General features: G+C 40.1%; 1 protein-coding gene across 4 annotated transcripts in view; it reads left to right on the forward strand.

The window, feature by feature from the left end:
* The window catches only part of MACROD2 (mono-ADP ribosylhydrolase 2), an 877957-nt gene that overhangs the window by 573684 nt on the left and 284058 nt on the right, over positions 1–20215 (forward strand). For all 4 annotated transcript variants that reach the window (XM_086460841.1, XM_086460839.1, XM_086460838.1 and 1 more), the window contains exon 7: positions 19135–19165. In XM_086460841.1, the coding sequence (XP_086316967.1) occupies positions 19135–19165 (31 nt within the window). The remainder of the gene's footprint in view (positions 1–19134; positions 19166–20215) is intronic.

The following is a 20215-nucleotide window of genomic DNA, read 5'->3' on the forward strand; positions in this document are numbered from 1 at the left end:
CATCATCTGTCTTTTTTGGGGGTAGTTATTTCATGACAATGAGGAAACATAGTGAAACTATTAGTTTTGGCCATTGCTTTTTGGATTTAATTCACTTCTTGAGATTCCGGTTAAAATAATCAGGAGAAGCTATTACTTACCTTAGCAAGAAATTGTGTTGTTTTTTCATGGAAATTGGTAACACAGAAAATGCTCACCTGTCTTTGGAGGTGCTTTATAACCACATGGGAGAGTTTACAATGCTGGGTAAATTTGACTGGCTGTCTTGTTTGGAAAGCTGCAGGGGGCATTGCGCTGGTCCGTGGGGGCTTCTGACCCGAAGAGCTCCTCCATCAACTTCAAGAGAGCAAAGACTACCTTTGTGAACCGATCCATAAGTATTTAGACACAAGGAGGCTTTGAGGCTCATTTTTTGTATAACCAATATGTGGAGAAAAAACATACCAAACACTCTAGGAAGTTCAAACTGTTCTGGAATAACCACGATCATAAAGAATTTCGGCAGCTTCAGTTGCATAATGCAGTAGTTCAGCTGGATTTGTGTATCACCAGGAGTGACATAGTCAAAACATAACTTAGCAAGGGTGTAGCTGGTGCGCATTCAATGTGATTTGCAAGTTCTTAAGAGTATAAAATACTGTCGGTTGCAGAATTTCACAATAATTAATGATTTTTTTGAGAATATAAACTTTTACAATAGTTGAAAAGGAAATGTGATGTAGCTCCTAGTGAAGTTTGCAGAAGGAGACAAGTAAGACTTGAAACAAGTCATCTTTTCCCTTACATGTTTCCAATTGTATTGCTTTCTGGGAATTTCCTTAAAGTCTTTGTGTTGGGAATGGACCCTTTCTCCCCTCACCCTCTTATTTGTCCACACAGCTACATGTAGTGAGGTAAATTATTTTGCAAGAGGGACGTGCTGTATTTTGTGAATTAGGTTGGCTACTTGTTTGTTCTTGAAGTTTTTGCATTAAAATAAAATAGATGTATGATTTATGGTGTCTGCAACAGCAGCCAAATGCTCTTTGAATCTCTTTGGTCTGACAAGTGTTCTTAGAGCAAGACTTTGAATCATTGTGGGCTTTCCCCTTCTCCCCTCCGTCATCCCCCAGTTTTCCTTAATTGGGCATAATATTACAATTCCCAGACAAGACTTTTTTGTAAATGGCAATCCATTACAAGTGTCCTCTAACTGACCCTTTGCTATCCTGAATGATGGCAGAGCCACGTCCTGGAAACTCTTGGGGCTTGGGACCACATGAAGGAGTTTTGCAGCTGCAAGGGTGGACATAGGAGAAGGGACTACAGTTTGCCAGATCACGTATGGTTTTTCACTGAGTCGCATTATGGAGTTGGCCACTTTCTGTTCCGTACCATAACACTAGACTTATGGCTATACTTGTTCTGCTACAGTAAAACACATTAGTGTTGATGTTAATTATGGGTGAAGTGGCAGCCAAAATCCTGAATTATATTAAAGTAGGTTTAGCTTAATCTGTATATTTTAATGTTCTGCTTTTTAGTCCATAAAGAATTTATGGATTGTCTTTACTGACTCCAACAGTTGAAGAGACCAAATCAGTTACATCTGATGCCTTTTTTTTTTTTTATTGCTGGTGTATTTAAGCGCCCTGCTTAAAGACCCAGAGCCCACTGAAGGGGTAGTGTTAGCTGTCATGATTTCAAATCAGTCTCAGCGTAACACCAGGTTACGTTTTGTCAAGATTTTTAGATGCTGATGTAAAAGCAAAAGGTTTTAAGGAATAATTTGAAGGAGAGAAATGAGACGGCGTTGCGCCTCACTTGTGATACTTTGTTGGTAGTCAGCTGAATTTCCCCAAATATACTCCATGTACCGCTTAGAACATAGTATTTCGATATAACACTAATCAATGTGCCACTGTTTTTCTGAGTGCTGCTTACTGTCATAACATTTATAAAATAAAATATTTTCTTCTTAAGAAGAAAAGCCAAAGATCTTTACCAGTGCTCTCCATCCTGTGGCCATGGGATCAAGCAAGCTAAAGCCAGGGTTGCTGTCACAGTGGTCCAAGTGCCAGGGAAGGCAATGGCTGATGTTGCTTGCAGTGTATGGACTAACAAAGGTCAGGGACCACTGCTCAATAACATGTAGTGTATGAACTATTTCTCTCATTATTAGAACCAGTCAACACCTGACTGAAATGTTACATGTACTGGCCTCCCTCTTTTCTGTTCGCTTCCACTCGCGCTTAGTATTGCTATTTTTGCCCAGCTCTACCTATCTGTCCTGGGCAGCGTTGTGCCTCCCTTCACTGAGCTAAGGATGTCTTGTCTGGCAGCCCCAGAGACAGCCTCTTGCTTTATTTCTGGCACCAACCAGACCAGGAAGGCTTGTGCTGCAGTGACAACCTCCCTTTCATTGCCAGGTATTGTTGAGAAAATAAATAACGTTGTTTATTGACAATAGCAAAAAAATTCACAAGATGGAGAAGTTGATCGCCTTTGGAAGGTATGGATTAAAAAATCAAATAGCAGATGAGAAATGAATACAAAGAATTAAAAAGCCATTCTCTTGACGAAAGAGGTTAACAGGAGCATTAGGGAGAGCAGTGTCAGGACCAGTTTTGCTCCATATATTTAATAGTGCTTCCAGCAGTGCAGTAGGGGGCTGTAATTTGATGGTGACTCAGAATGACTGACATTTATCTAAAGTCTTTGAAGTTTATATATAAAATTGCAGAATCCACAATGAAATAATGTAAAAGACTGAAACCCGGATGGGTTCTTAATTAGTTGTAACTCCTTGGGGAAAAATTTTCTGAAAAGTGTTTTTAGATGACTTCTTGAAAACAGTGCTGGCTGGAAAGGCAAATAAAATGCTCAGCTACGGATGATGTTTTTTTATTTTTTTATTTTTAATTAGGGTGGTGGATTATATGAATGCTGCTATCAGGTGGGACACTGTGTTCTAAAAAATAGGATATAGCAGAAGTAGTAGAGATCTGTTAAATATTTAAAATATTATGTCAATTGATGTATTCAATATGTTCATGAAAAGAGAGTTTAAAACATGCCTCTTACACAGGCAGGAGGGATATAACAACGTAAGACAGTGTAATGTTTTACTTTCCTGATTCAGAGAGCTGTTCACTGTGCAGGGATAAAGTCCCTCCCACTGCAGCACATTGGAAAGAACAATGAAGGCCAATGAGACAATATCTTCACAGTGGAGTTGAGAAGGTTTTTTTGTGGTTGGAGGCAAATCCAGCAAGGATATGGAGGGTCAGTAATCCCTTTTAGTATTAGCACTGACTAGTGTGATACATGTTCCTTGCTCACGTCGTGGGGAAGCAAGAGCACGTTGCACAGGTGCTTCCTTCTTTCCAGGTGAGGGTTGCTCTAAGGACATCCATGGCAGAAAATAGGATGGAAGACTTGTTCTCCAAAACCCTCTGTCTCAAGCAGGCCAGAGGAGGCTGGTGGGCTGCTTCTGTGTGATGGAGACATTCCTTCCACTTGCAAAAACGTACTGCAGCAGTCCCGTGCCTCTTACGTAGGACCTTCTTAGGCTATTTCTGGTTCTGACCTCTGCTGGCTCTGTGAGGTCTTGGTAAAAAGACAAGGAGGCATTTGGGGAGCAAGAAGAGTCTTGTGCCACTGGAGAGGGAGGGTGCAGTGAGCACTAGCTGGTGTCCAGCCAGTATGTGCCGTTCTCCTTGACTGTCGGTGGTGTGCCGATGGCTCAGTGAGCTGCGTACGCCTGAGCAGGCAGTTGGCTCGATGATCCATGTCTGCTGTTTGCTGCTGTAGTGGCTCTCCTCCTATTTGGCAATTATTGTTGTTCTGATGCAGTTTGTCATTTTCACAGATTTTAGCCTATGAATAAACCCCCTCCTCCTGGCAGCTCGTCCATAATTTTCTTGATAGTTATGCAGAAAGTTTGTTGAAGACTGTATGAAAGGCTATACTAGGTCAGACTAAAGGTCTATCTCATTTGGTGTCCTGCCTTTGCCAAGAGCTGGTGCTTAGTGAGGAATATAAGGACAGGGCAAGCATTTAATAGCCGTTGTCAGAACACTTCCCTAGCCCTGGCTTTTGATTGCTCGGGGACTTTATGATCCACAAATTTTATCTTCATGCTTTAAATCCCTCATTGGCTTTTCCTTAGGTGAATTTGTAATATTGATTTTCAACTCCCATAAACTTTTCTTTTTTGTGTGGCATCCACTCTCCTTTATGTGAAGACACATCTCCTTTTGTTTGTTTTGAACTTGCAACACGCTTGTTTAATTTGGTATCCCCTATTTTTTTTTTTGTCCACCTGCAAGTTTGATTTGAAGGAATCTCCATTCTCATTGTTGTAACAGAATGTAGTCACATGTGTGCCACACCATAGTAACACAGTTTTATTGTGTTAGTTATTTCATTGTAGGGTTTTGCTGATGTGTAAAGGGGACAATGCATATGCTTTAGCTGAAGAGGTTTTTTTGTTAAATTTTTTTTTAACTTCAGCTGTTTGGTTTTTTAAACATAGAATTAAAGTCTCAATCATCTGTTAAGTTTAATGTAGTGTTACTTAGTGCTATATTGGAGATGATTTAGTGTTTTAATTCAAGTCTACAATGTGATTATTATCCAAATATATTTCTTTTCTCACAACTGGGTAAGTCTTGACTGTAATTGTAATTCTGGAATATTACTTTATTCTTGAACTGATGGTTAATAATATCAGCTTTTAGGGAAATAAACACTTTGTGGATGTGTCTCCATCTACTGGAAAAATACTCAAAAGTACCTACACATTTTGCCCATCCATATATAATCTCCTCTTTGCTAGCTGATGCGGCAGCAATTTAGAAAACATGGGTGGTAGGTCTATCGGATGTGGGTGGCAGATGAATGAGTCCCAGGTGGGGAGAAAGGCAGAGAGGGACAGAAAGGGACAGAGAGACGCTCTTTCCAAAGTAAAATGTGTAAAAGGTCAGAGAAAGCGTGTCAATGCCTATATGAACAACAATAAAATCCCTTAACTAGTTAAAGGAACATTTAAAGGACTGGCAAAACAGATGGTGCATAAGTTAAAACTGTACAGGAGCAACTTACCTTCTGCGGCAATTTCAGCAAGACAGTTATTTCCGTGGTTGTTACTCTATCATTCAATCACAACATGCAATTACTGTAGCAAACCTTCTGTCATATTGCACACGTTTTCACACTTGTCAGAGGAAGAGTCATAGATTAAACAATATGGTTTAAAGTACTGCTTAGTTATGAATTTCATAACTGTATTTTAATGCAAGACAGAAGTGTTCTGTTGAAGCAGATCTCAAAAGAACAAGAACCAGGAGAATATGCTCAGGAAGAAAAACAAGTATCATTGGCCATACAGATCCCATTAGCACAAATGGAAATTTCTCTGTGTTAATGCCTTTGCATCAGTCTAAAAACACAAGCAATTAGAGCCCCATTTTGGAGTCACTGCATGTGCAGAACTCTCACTGAAATCAATGGGAGCTTGGAGAAAAGACAGAAGAACTGGGGCCTTAATACTAACATTTCCCTTTTTCTTTTATAAAATCTTTCCCATAGCACATGGTACACAACCTTTCAGTGATTTCTTAATTTTCTCTTCTAAGTATATGAAAACAAGAAATTGTAAAACCAGTTTCTTAAACCTTTACCATCCACAGATGCAAGTTCTTCATCTCATTCAGTTTTCTCAGTGCTCTGGGATTTTTTTGTGTGTTTTTTTTGTTGGTGTTTTGTTTTTTTTTTTCCCCTCTGTGTTGTTTTTGTTCTGCAGAACTGGTATCTATTTGGCATACATAGCTTGTTAGATGTATATATGCTGCTTTTGTCTCTCACACTAAATGGTTTGCATGAATGATAAAGTATTAGTAATGCAAGTGGTTGTTCCTTAAATCGTTTCTTGAATAATAATGCGTCTCTGGTTTAGACCTTTTCATGTCTGTCTTTCCTTTAAGAAAAAAAAAAACCCAACATTCAAAGCAACAGCACAAGCATCTCAATATGCTTTTTTTAAAAAATGAAAAGGGCATCTGGGGGCAACTCAACCAGAAAAGACAGGGAAATCAAAGTGATGAGCTATATTTTTCTGTTCCATTTTGATTATGTTGTCTTCGTTTGGGAAATAGTATTTTTAAAAAGTGAGAAATCTTCATGCCTTTTCTCCAGTTTTGCCACTTCTACTGTTTTAAAAATATACATACCAGTTATTTCCATACAAAACATTTGAAAATAGGAAGCATTTGACAAGGCACTAATTGTTACTTGAATCCAATACAAAAATCTGTCTGGATCATTATATTAAACAGGAGGACATAGAAAATTAAAGTCACAGTTCCGTTTAAAATTGTTAACCTTGTATTTTTGCAGCAGCACCTGTCACGAGGAAGAATAAATATCTGTAGGAGAATGACAGCTGGAAGAACTTAAAGAAAATATACATATTTTCTCAGTTTCTTTTCTTACTTTTCCAATGTGTGTGATGGCCTTTCTTGCTTTGACATTGAAGTTTGAGACATATCCTGACACGTTTGCTGATGCCAAGTGAATCATTATGCAGATTCATTCAACTTGGTATAAATACTGTTGGGGTTATTCAGAATGAGGAAACGTGTCAGAACCTGCAAAACTGCATTGGCCTTTCTTCAGGGCTCCTCATTTTTGGAATGCCCCGTTGAACGCATTGCCATGGATTTTTCCAAAATTTTCTTTCAGACAATGTGTTGTTTTCAGTTTTCTGAACCCTGCTCTACCAGAAATTAGGTATCCAGAGTTGTTGGCCCATTTTTGGCAATACTAGTGCAGCTTACCTTGTTTATTTGTGTCAATCAAAAGCAGTTTGAAAGGGGAAAAATGGTAGAAATAGGATTTGGTTTGCAGTTGAAGTTGAGTTTTCTTGCTGCCTGCAATGGCTCCTAATCAAGCCACAGATGGTGACGAGGTTCCTGCAGTTGCTGCTCTCCTTGCACAGGCACCCCAGCAATGCTGAAAGCAAAGCAGGGCCTTAGGAAAAATCATAAAGTGAATCTGAAAGCAGATGTGCCACAGCTGTAAGGGAGGTGATAATGGAAGCAGTGAATTCAGAACGGGGTGGATGGCAGCAATCTGTCGCCGAGGGGGCGATGGAAGGATGGAAAGGAAAAAGATAGAGTGGGGTGACAGCAGAGAATAAATAGGGAGAGGAAAAATACTGCATTGAGGGGAGTCATGATAGCCATAGAAACATCTGTAGGGACTGTGACTGGGAACAGTGGTAAATAAGTTAAAAAAATACGAATAACCTCGTCGGTCTTTAAAAAGAGTCTCAAGTTGTCTTTCTCATGATTTATGTTACCAGACCTCCTCAACAGAATTACAGTCGCGTAATCCACAACTGCTGTTATTTATTCTGGATAAAAAAGGCAATTTTGACTGTGATCTCCCTTGACATTTCCCAAGGTCTACTCCTGTCTCATACCTTTCATCATCATGTACTCCTTCAAGGCGGCTTTCTTACCTCTCTCAAAGAGAAACATGCATTTCAGTCGCTCACCCTGGACCAGAGTGACACAGACATTACAGGTTAGGGGAGATCAATTGCATAGCCCTGCTCCTCTTCACCTGGGAGGATCTTTGATGTGTTGACAAGGTTGGAATCCAAATAAGACATTAACTCACTGTATCACAGTGGCTAAGGTGGCAGGAAGGAAATAAAATAGCATCTTACTCAACAAAGTATCCTTCCTTTTTCATTTTACAATCTATGTCAATGGCAGTTGGAACTATTAGACCTGTATTAAAATTACATATTGCTTATATAAATGAGAGCTATAAATATCACAAATAGTAAAACTAAAATTGCACTGAGGTTCAGGAGACAGTATGTCTAAAACCTACAAAATTAAGGACATTTAGAGGAAAGCCTCAACATCCATCTGCCCTTAATTTACCTCATTATTCTTGGTTGTCAGAGAGTGATCTCAGTACTACGTTAATGTCATTTAGTGGCTTTTTCTTGCAAGGCTGGCTCAGATCTGAATCAGACCACAGTAAGGGTGCAGTGGTATTTCCTTGGATATGTTGGTTTAGATGAAGCAGTAAGGACAGGCTAACCTAGTGGTAAAGATGAAGCAGTTATTGTCACTGCAGTCAGTAAATACTTTTGTTGCTGAGTATCTGCTTTCAAATGTTTTTATGTTAATATAGTCTTGTGGGTTCTTATTCCTTTTTCTTTTAATTTGAAAATATTATAAATGTAAAGCTAGTATTGATCTGTAGATATGGCACAATATTGATTTGGATCAGGGCCCTACACACTAAATTTGAGCTCATTAAGAATGTATTAGTAAGGGTAACGACCTGCATGCTGGAAATGCTAATGCTGCACTAGCTATGTCCTCTTCTACCAGCCTGCGTGGGCTCGGGCCAGGCTTGCAATGTCTGTACCTTCTGAGCACAGTGTATGTCTCAGCATTTGCATCCCCTGGGGTGGAAATCGCCCTGGACTACCAGGAGCCTGTGCTGTGGCCAGCGGATCTGATTTTCACAGCTGCGCTCCTGGAAATGAGACCAGTGCACAAGACTGAGGATGCTGTGTAGTTCCTAATTAGCCCTTTTGAGAAACAGAGTATATTCCCTGGCCTTGGAGGTGCTTGCTCAGTGCTGGCGTGCGTGTATTTCTGTCTGAGGCAGGATAGTGCCAGACAGACCTTTTCCTGGACTGTTTTAAGCTCTCCTTTGCCTTCACACCCATGAGTCCGACTACCATACAGGATGATCTCATGAAGCTGGAGAAGTCTGGCCCATCATTTTTCATTAGAATTAATTTTGTAGGGAATCAATGGAAAGAATATTCCTGTGGTTAGAACTCAAGAGAAAGAGAGTTCCTGAATATGCTTTCTGGCAAACACGTATGATTTCCTGTGCTGAGGGAGAGATCTGTTTCACCTTTATTTAGCTGAGGTATCTAGCTTCACTCTGTAGTCAGCAGTTTCCCATGAGAGCCATTCATTTGACCTGAAACAGCTGAATTACCCTGTTTATTAACTGCAGAGAGAACCTTAGACCAGAAGTCCAGCCTTGAAATGGCTTAACTGAGATGAAGCTGGATCCTAGCTTTCTTCTTAGCAATAGACACATAAGATGAGGTCAGTGGATCCTTCGGGATCTTGTGAGTAGAAATATGCAGGTGGGGGTGAGATGCTCAAACACTGCTGTGAAGATGGTCTCTGGGGCTAAAGAACTGGAATCCCTTAATAAAACCTTTTTTTTTTTTTTTTAATTGAAGTAAATATAATTAACCAGTATTATTAGTCTTCTGAAAATAGTTGATAATCTTAATTTTTAAAAGTAATAAGGGTTTTGTCTGTGTTGTTCTTGTGAAGGAAGTTGCATATTCAAGCTCTTCAGAAAATAATTAGACACTGATAGTTCAGGGACTCTAGAGGCAACCCTAGCAACTGCCTCGTGCTCTGCAGTGCTGAGAGGCTGATGCAATAGAGGACACGTAGGTGAAAGTCCCTTTCTCTTTTTGAAAAAGGCAAGGGGATTTTTAATTTCTTCCTCTTCGGCATGAAGGAAACTTGTACCTGTTCTCTACTGGGGCTAAAAGCATGTCACAGCTGTGGTTCAAAATCAGTTTGTCATTCATTTCAAGCCTGTTTTGGCATGGGTTCATATAGAAAGGAAAAAAATAAAATCTGTTCTAAGTTCTCATTTGATGTTTTATTCTTTCCTCCTCATCATCTGTGCTTTTGCTGCTTTAATTGGTGCTTCAACTGCAATGGCTTCTGAACATCCTAGGCAGATGCTGTCTTATAAACCCATTTATTATGTTTCTGCTTATACTTTTTTGCCATGTGAGAGGTGGACTGAAAACTGGCTGAACTGCTGGGATTAAAGGGTTGTGGTCAGTGGCACAAAGTCCAGCTGGAGGCCAGTCACTAGTAGTGTACCCCAGAGGCCAATAGTGGGGCCAATACTATTAAAGATCTTACTTAGTGACTTAGACGATGGGGCAGAAAGCACCCCAGGGAGTCTTCAGACAATACGAAGCTCAGAGGAACGGCTGATACACCAGATGGTTGTGCTGCTTTTCAGAGGTGCCACGACAGGTGGGAGAATTGGTCAGAGGGGACCTCGTGAGGTTCAGCAGAGGGAAATGCAAAGTCCTGCCCCTGGCAAGGAATAGCCTCATGCGCTAGTACATGCTGGGGGATGACCAGATGGAAAACAGCTCTGCAGAGACAGCCGTGGGGGTCCCAGTGGGCAGCAAGCTGACTGTGAGCCAGCAACGCATCCTTGAGGCAAAGAAAGCCGCCAGCCTCCTGGGCTACGTTGGAAGGACTGTCGTCAGCAAGTCAGGGAAGGTGATCCTTTCTCTCTACTCAGCTTTGGGCTTCTCAGTACAAGAGAGACATGGACATATTGAAGCAACTCCAGTGAAGGTCCACAAATATGATTAAAGGCTTGGACTGTATTTCGTGGAAGGAGGTGCTGAGAGACTGTTTAGCCTGGAGAAGAGGTGGCTCAGCAGCAAGATATTACCGTGTACCAGTGTGGGATGGGAGTAAAGATGAGCACTTCTTCTCCATGATGGCCATTGAATGGACAAGAGGCAATGGGTACAAACTGAAATACAGGAAATCCCCTTTAAACATTAGAAAATCACTTACTTACTCTGAGGTTGGTCAAACAGCAGAACAGGTTGCCCACAGAGGTTGTGGAGTCTCCATCCTTGGAGACACTCCAACCTGACTGGCCATGGTCCTGGGTCACTGGCTTTAGGTGGCCCTGCTTTGAGCGAGTGAGTGAGACTAGGCAATCTCTAGAGGTGCTTTCCAACTTCAGCTGTTCTGTGGTTGTTTGAAACGTACAATTTCTGAGGATTTTTAAATATAATTTTTTTGTGATTTTTAAAAAACGTGTACCAAACTGTTAGTCCATAGTTCCCCTAGAAGCTTTTCCTTCTAACTACAAATGTGCAAATAGTTTTGAAAAAAAAAAAGGGGAGGGACACAACCTCTACCCCACAAGTGAGTTTGTACTTAGGGTAATCAAATAAATTATTTGACCAACTTTCAGTCCAGGTCTTTATCCAGGCAGTTAATTGAGCTATTGATTTTAACTACTGAAAGATAATAAATTTGAAATTTTTCTAATAAAAATTTGGTGAGATTCCTCAAGTAGTGAATCTTCCTAATTTAATTCCATAATGTGATGCTCTATGATCTTGCAGAATTCATTGTGACAGTGGTTTCAGTGTCTTCAAAAATCTATTTTAAATTCATATAAGGTTAGAATACACAGTTGCTGAAAATAATTTATAAATCTTGGTAGTGATTCCTCGATTTATTTTGTTTTCCACATTCTCATTGTTGAATGAATGTTCTTTGGTTTAAGTTTTTAATTATTTCAGTAAAAATTAAACAAAATTGGCACTCACTGCATGAGATGAGACGTGCGATTTGACAATGAGAACGTTGCCGCTTTTGTGGCAAACAGATCATCAAAGGAAGAGCCTTCCTCACAGCTCCTTGATCTATTTAGTTTGGTTAACAGGAAATACTAAAGATGTTCTTTTGTCCCTTTTAACCTTTCAGGTGGCCTCTTTCAGTAACTGCCCTATTGTATAAATAAACAGACTTAAAACTACAGTCTTTGTGGTAAATATTTATCTGGAGCAGACTTTAGGTGTGACAAGCAGGGGAAACTTGTGGAGATCCCCTGAAAAACTGACACAGATTTGTTTTGGATTTCTGTGTTTTCTGAGCTATGAAGAAGTTCTCTGTGCACTTGTCACAAGTCATTTTTGCGAACTCAGAGTCCTTCAGTCAGCTTTCAGTAGCTGTCACTCAATAATCTGTTAGATTTTTATTTTAAATTTAATTACTGTTGTGTATCATTTTCTAAACCTGTTGTCCTTCAATTGCACAATATTAACTTACATTTTGGCAAAAGAAGGTGCATAGAAAAGTCTTGAGCCATGATAGAGAAAGGATGTTTCATATTGTATCTGAATCTGAACTTCAACTGTAGTTGCTTGACCAACTTTTTGTCAGCTATCAGCATCCTTTGAGAACCTTCACATCACTGGCATGTAAATTTTTAGTCGTGTAAAATAGCTGGATGCTTATGTTGCTATCAGAAAATTCCCCCCAACTTTTTTTGGCACTTGTATGCCCAGTGTTTTGGACCATGCTGAACAGCTGGATGTTGTAGCTTATGGACCTGAGTGTGTGTATGAGGAAGCTCATACAAATGCCTAAAGTTTCATCTGTGATCTGCTGTATTCAAGAAACTCATTTTTGAGGCAGTAATTACTTTTGTATTCTTTAAGGACAGATTAATAAACATGCTAATATGGTCCTTAATGAAAACAGATTTCAAACATTTTCATATTCAATTCTTCTATTTAATTTTTTCTCTTTATTTTCAGTATAGGGAATTGCATTAGAGTTTTCTATCAATAAGTTTTCTTCGAATGATAGTTACTTGCAAAATTCATTGTACATTAAGTTACAGTTCAGAATGATGACAAATGTAGAATTTATGGCAGGAGATTGACTGGGAAATAACATAAGTTTTTATTTAATTTTTCTTCCAAATAGTAGTATAAAGATTTTTAAAAGGCAACAGCATAGTATTATAGTTAGTGGTTTATGAAATGGTTTCATTTATAAGTTTGATCTAGTAAAAGCAGTGAAACTTGACTCTGAATGTTTGATGTTACTGATCTCTTAAAAATATCTGTTTGTATGTACCCTGTGAATATTTTGTGCAGCTTGAGGTACAGTAGGGACTGAAGTTTATAGGTTTATTGTGCTTTTTGGAGTTAGCTGATTTCATAGAGCATGTTATTTTGAAAAGCATCTAAGGCACACAATTTTTTAGGAGCTTTGGCTGATCAACAGGAGTATCACTGTAGCTGGTAACTGAATTTAGTTGATGAACACTGAAAAATGGTGCTATAACTGGGATCAGACTGTTCAGGGTCACAGAAATTAATTTAGGGCAGACTAATGGTCATGGCAAAGGGAAAGGAACAGTAATTTGCTGGTTCTCCTGGTGCTAACTCGCGCAACTTGATGCTAGACCTAGGGATAGCTAGTTAGTGCACTTACATCCCTCACTGTCCCTTAGCTCTACAGACCATCCTCCCGCTGAACTGTGGGCGTAGATGGGGCTATTTGCGGTGGCATACCACATGTCAGTGTCGGTCTAAGGGAGATAATTTAATGTAAAGCAGGTATGGGAGTACTGCTGTTAGCGCCATACTGAAATGCTTGGGTTGTGCACACCTCATGTTATATTTGTGTGTACCGGCTGCCCAGGTGGATGCTGCCAGGAAGGGGCATGGATGAGCTTGAAGAGTTTCCAGTTTTGAATCTTTCTGCTTGTATATTGAAAATAATGATTACAATGAGTCTGGAGCGTGTGGAACTGATGATTAAATATCATCTTTTGCCACTAAAACAGCTGAAAGGCTTTCTCCAGGTTCATCCAGGACCATGCCTTCTCTGCTGTTTCATATTCAAGCTCGACAACCATAATTCATCTCAACAGGTCAGTGATACCTAGGGGGAGGGTAAGGACTATGAAATGCACATTACCAGCCAAACAAGGGAAATTAAAAACACCTTTGTATCAAACCACACTGAGCTCTCTCCCATATTCCCCTTTTGTGGCTGAGGTCCTGTATGTTCCCTGCCATTGTAGCACCTCAATGTGCTCCATGTGATAAACGTACACCACTACATTCACCACCACCACCCACTAGATTCAAGTCATAAAATCTTCTTATGAAAATAAATTATTTGTTAATCTAACAATTGATACCATTTAAATTAGTTTACTTTGTGGTTTAGCTGATACTTAGTTTTCATAGCGCTGTGCCACAGTCTTGATAACAGCGCTTCGTAATGCCATGATGTAAGTGCCACAGCTTTTTGGAGTTGCATATTTGCAAGTTAAAGGATATTCACAGCATGCTATCTGAACGTGGGGTTTGTTTTTTTTTCTGGTAGAAAGCATAGGCTTTAGGCAGTAAATACTTTATTTTTTTTCAAGGTGTACATGACAGATCAGAGAGGTAGTAAAGTGCCAAGGAAACCAGAACATTATTAATCCGTGATGTTCTAGACAGTTATTACAAATATATATTTATATTACAGTGAACTTTTGAAAACACACATGGGAACTTAAGGTGTGAAAAGTACTATATTACACTTTAACTCTATGCAGCAGAGCTTATCCTAGCATAGGCAGCTTTACCTTGAAACCCTCTGCTTTACCTCTGCAGACACCTTCTGGCATTCACGCTTGTGAATCACAGCTGAGCAGTGTTGTCAGGGCTGCTCCTGAACAAGCAATTTTCGCTCTGCCCACTTGCCTGCCACTTCAGTGCATGAGGCAATCACCAACTGAAAGACAAACAATCTAGCAAAGGTACTCCCTGTACTACTTTTAAGACAAGAATGCCTACTGCACAGAGGAACTCATCTTACTGTAATATTTTGATATAAATGAAGGAAGCTGAAAAACAGAAACTTTAAAAGTAATAAACTGAGGCACCATAAGTGAGCACAGTTTTGCTGAGTTATGGGTCAGGTCCTCTGAGTGGCAGGAGTGGGGCATTCTCCCATTGAAGCAAGGATTCAAGTTTCTGTTTATCTGACATGGAGAGTGTTTTGGCACTTAGTTTTTTTGAGCTATCTTTGTCTGGGTGTTAGTGCTTCTGCAATTTCTTAATGCGCTAAGGTGCTATAGGAATAGTCTTTCAAAGTGGAAGGCAAGTTCATTGATTTTGGTCCATGAAGAAGAGGCAAAGAGAAATAACTGCATACCATTTTCTTGGCCACTGTGGAAAGTACAGTTGCACTAGTGCAGTGCTCAAAGCTGAGACCCATGGGCGCTCCCCACTTACTGGGAAATAAGAGAGAGAAGGTCAGAAAGAGAGACTGTGAACAGGTAACTCCTAGCAATGTCAAGGGGATAAAGGCGGGTAGCTCAGTAGTGCATAAGGCTTCACAGGCTCTGGAGGAAGATGACAGAGGAAGGTAGCCCAACTTGAGCTGATACAGGAGGGCGTCTTCTTCATCGAGCGAAGGCTGGCTGCTACCTCAGATTATGGAAGAGAACAGGGAGATAAAAGAGGCAAGTTGTGGAGATCACAAAGGAGCAAGCTGCTTGTTGAATAAATCTTTTCCCAGTGTCAGTTATCTGCTCTTCCACTGGCAAAATGCCTCTATCACAGGTCCCAGAGCACTGGGGGTACATGGAGCATGTTTGCTGCATGGAGGCTCCACTGCTGCTTCTCAGCTCCTCCAGACAGAGATGCTGGGAATGGTAGTCCTTTTTAACAAACTTTATCCCCACGTTTGTTCAGATGCAAGGTTTTCTGCTGTGGTGGCACAGGCCCTAGCCAGCAAGGAGAGTTTCCAAGTCAAACAAAGTATGAAGTATATGGCCCATTTTTTTCCCAAGGGAGTGTTTGTTACCTTGAACTTGCCAGAGAAGCTTGCGTTGTTTTGTAACACATTTGACTACCTTCAACCCAGAGATATTAAGAACTTTTGACTCTGCTGAACAATCAGATAAAAATTGTTTCTACTTGCAATTTGAGTGAAAACAAAGACTTTTTTATAAAAGTTCATGAGTTTTTTGTTAAGATTCAGTAATGCAAGTTGCATGAAGGAATGACTCTCAAATGTTAGTCCGCTTCATGAGGTGATTCAGTGAAATCAGAGAAAGCTCAATTTGTCTTTGATATTATTTTTGTCTGTTGTATTATGTGCTGGAAGAAAAGTGCTTACCTTGTACGTGGCTTGGTCGTGGCAGAAATGACACTGTGATGCTGGTGCAGAATGCCGAGCACTTAATTTGAAGAAAGGCCTTGCTCTGTGGAAGCAATTATTAGGACTGCAGTAGGAGGCATCTGGTCATGTAGACTTAGCAATTATATTCATTTAATGTATAACAGTTAATACATTGCAGCTCAGTGTGAACTAGAACCCCTTGTAGTAGACAAGCCCTTAAGTATTTAAATACCCAGGTCCCTCTTATTGAAATGTCTTAGAGTCCAACTTGGTCTCTGCATGGTGACTATTGTAAATTTTCCTCATGAAACTGCATTACATTTCATCCTAATTAGCACTGCTGCTGTAGCCTTAGTAAAGAAACATTAGATTCAGAAGTACCAGAGGCTGAGTGCCTACATCCTTTCCTACAGGAATTAAATCAGTTTCAGTCTTACAGTAGTCACACAGCTGATTTAATTTGGCCTCTTTTCTCTAGATGATGGCAGCAGTGTAGTAGTAGGAAGCCCTTGCCATTACTACTTGTGTTCTACTCCAGAGTTGTATCCATTTTGAGTGCTGTCAGGGTAGCATTTCTTACTAGACCCGAAGTAAAGCGAACACGCTATTTCAGTAGCAAAGAAAGGTTAGTCGATAAACAGCAGTTACTGGCAACAAATTAAGATGAGAAATGTTTTATTGTGGAAATAGGAATGAATGCTTCCTACTGTGAAATCTTTTTTTTATTATTGAAATCAAATATATAATTAAGATATTATTATGCACAGAAAAGGTTAGAAACCTTAACATCTTTTGTCCATAAGCCAAATGCTGTAGTATGTTGATATCCATGCTGTGAGTTCCCCATTACTGCTCTGCCAGTAATTTCAACCTGGCATCTAGACTAAATTGTCTCCCTATGAGCCAAGAGGAAACACAGTTGATATGTGATCTCAGGCACGGGCCTTTCTTGAATGAATAAAAGCACTGTCACTTTTTACGAAATTACATCTGCTGGTTATATGCTGTGATCATCTCTGAATGAGGGAGAGGGCAGAGCTCATCTAGGTTATGGCAAAGACTGGTATTCGGAAGGAGCTTGATGGGATTTTACACACTCTTATAGCTTCATTCAGATATGTTTCAGCTGCATGACAGAAACTGAAAGCAAGGTAATGATTATGACGTGTCTACACAGTCACTTTAAAGTAGGTACTAAGAAACATGCACAACGCACAAGTTGCTAGCTAAAGCTTGCTAAACAGCCTCAGAGCAGTGAAGGGAGATGAGAAAATGCGACAAGTGCCTGCCATGCTATGCTGAAAATGCAGTTGTCTGATCTTCTCCGAGCAAAGCTGAAAAGGAAGCCCAGTTCCCTGGAGCCCACCAGCTTCCCTTCAGGCACCCAATAAACACAGCTGCAGTGCGAGATCTTGACAGTGTGTGCTCAGCCTGTCCCATAGTGCAGCGGCTGGTCTTGTAAATCCATTCAAGATCACCATCAGGGCTTGAAGTAGATGCATCTTGCTTGGACACGTCAGCCAGATACTCTTTGCTTTGCGCAGGTGATAAATCTGCAGCGACACAGTGCTGAGCTGATGCACGGTGCTCTTTCGCTGCCCGGCGGCTGCAGAGCCACCCCAGCCCATGGTCCCCCAGGTGGGTGGCTGCCGCGCGCACAGGGATCTGAAGTGATGGGTGGTGGTGCTGCTTCCTGTAGGCACCATGTGTGGTGTTGCCCAAGGAGCTGTGGGACTGATAGAATTTCAGAGCTGCTGCAGGACTGTTTCCCCTTGCCCGGAGTTGTGGGGCCAGCAGGAGAAGGAACCTTGAATACTCTCTTACTCGTTCCCTGTGGCCGATAAGGGTATCTACATTAGATGCTGTTACTGGAGCTGTGGAAAACGATGCCAAACACAGCACTTGTTTGGAGCAATTATCTCTTAACACGTGAAACTTCAACAGAGGTGAATTTTAAAATCTGTTGCTAAACTGGACAAAGTCATCCTGTATGCCTCTTTCTCTTTGAAGGAGCATCTGTTGCCACCTCAGCCTGAGCTTTGTAACCCTGTGTGTTTTTTTCCTACTCCATTCCTCATTTCCTTAGAGTTGATTCATGGTGATTTATTGGGTACGAACTACAAAGCTAAGTATTTTTCAGGATGTAAGTTGTAGTGGTTGTGAGAACGAATGAGACTATAATTCTCCCCCACTTTATTTTACTTAAGTATTTTCGGAGGGGAGGGAAGGATGTATTCTTTCCATTAGACCTCTCCTTTCTTAATCACCATTCTGTAATTAATTCCCTGGTTAAATATAAAGCAAGCATTAGCTTTGAATAATGTTTTCCTGTGTAATTAAGTAAAGAAAAATTCCTTTCTTTTGTATGACTCATCACAGGGGGATCTGAAGGGAGCCTGAGGGTGGATATTTGAGACTTTGGTCCCAGGTGCTCTTGTACCTTTGAGCTGTGTTTGCTGTAAGTCCAGAGGTGGGAGGCGAAGGTGATATCACATATCGACTGCACACAAAGAAAATTGTCTCTCTTGTGAAACCATGTTGGTAGTACGGCTTTGGTTTCTCCTGGTGGAAAACTGACTCTGGCTCACAGAAATGCAAATCTCTAGACAACACATACAGCTAGGAGAAACTTAAATTGTTGTTCTTGCTGCCATAGTGTCTATAACCATCTCTTGTTGCCTTTTCTGTGGTATCCAAGCTGACCTGAAAGTGTACCCTTTCTTTTCCCCCAGCAACTTCTAGCTCCTTTCCCTGCACCAATTTGCAAGCCTTTGACTTGTACCAATGCAGCTATGTTGGATCACACCTTAAACCACATAGCTGAAAGAACTGGAGTTAAAAATGAAAGGTTCTGAAACAAAAACCAAGGTTATAGTGAACGAGGGCACGCCAAAGAGGCAGGGGAGGGCAGGGCAGGGTTTAAGCTGGACAAGCTTATTTTACTACTGAAGAAATATTGTCTGACTTTACCCAGAGAATATGACTTTTTTTTTCCTACCATACTAGCTTGTGGTGTTAATTTTTAGCTCATGGCATTAATTTTTAGCTCAAAAGGCAGTTTCAATAATGATTCTGGGTTCAAATGTTGCTCATAGCTCAAGACGAGAAAAAGAATGCAGCTTTATTAATATGGCAGCAAGGAAAACATATGGAATATGTTTCATATAATGACATGAAAGTGCCTGTGAATTCACTGCCGTAACAGTAAAGGCTACAACATGTAATGTCTGGGTGTGGAGAAAGAGTCATGTAAAAATACCTTTGGTTTTGATAAAAAGTTTGGCAAACAGAAATAACATTGATTTTTTTTTTCCTTTCATTTATTTTACAGGCATTTCCCTGTATTTCAACAGGAATTTATGGTAAGTAAGACCTTAGATGTTGCTTATTGCTTATTCAGTTTTTCCTATTATTACTATTTTAAGCAGGCATATTTCATATCAGATGTCTCATCAGTCTTTTTTGGCTTGCAAATCTATTTATACTGTGTTAAATAACAGAGACCCAAAGCCTTTGACTGTGACTGGGTGGGTACTAGTGTGCTGAGAGGTGGGATACTGATGGGCAGCCCTTAGGACAACCCTTAGCCTGTGAGCCAGGGCCCACAACTGTGATTACATTTCTGCCGCTCTGGTAATTCTTCAACATATTGCTGTGGCTTCAACTGCAAAAAACACGGTTTTGGCAAGATTTTCCATCCAGAAGGCAAGCAGGCAAGATTCCCCAATGTCCAAGACTGGGGAAAAGAGTATGTTTTCCTCAAGCAAACTTGCTAGCATAACGTGAAATTGTCTTAGTACCCTGGAGTTGTGCTTCCACATTTTTACTTTATTAATTTACATGCAAATTAATACCACCTGAAGAACCGTAGAGAAAGGGTTGTTACAAAAGTTCGCCACTTGCTTTGTTGTAATCTTAAGGCAATCCATCACTAATAGTCAGCTGCGTTTTGGTTGACATTGTGGAAGAAGTGGGCATGATATTAGAAGGAGGAAAAAGTGAAGCTGTTCAATGTTTAGAAAAAAATAAGGAGAAAATTGAGTGGATGTGCAAATTACAAGGGAATAAAAATATTTTTTCACTTAAAAACTGTAGGCTGATTTTTCTTTCATTTAGGTTCAGTAAATGCATGAAAATGATAGTAGGTTGGATTACATGTACAACTGAAAGGTTTTAAAGAAAAATACTAACCAACAATTAATTAAAAAAAAAAATGTAGTTATGTAACACCATCGTGAGTGTGACATAGCTGCTACTGTTGTGTGAAAATAACGTATAGTAATTTTTAGATAAAGTAATTTGAGTTCTGACTAATCAAATACAGATGCGGGGGTAAGAAGTAACAGGAATATTTAGGGTTGTTTCTTCTTTTTCAAGGACCTCGTATTTAAAATTGATTGATGATTGTAAAT

The sequence above is a fragment of the Leptosomus discolor genome, chromosome 2 (assembly GCF_034619465.1).
Source record: "Leptosomus discolor isolate bLepDis1 chromosome 2, bLepDis1.hap2, whole genome shotgun sequence".
Taxonomy (NCBI): Eukaryota; Metazoa; Chordata; class Aves; order Leptosomiformes; family Leptosomidae; genus Leptosomus; species Leptosomus discolor.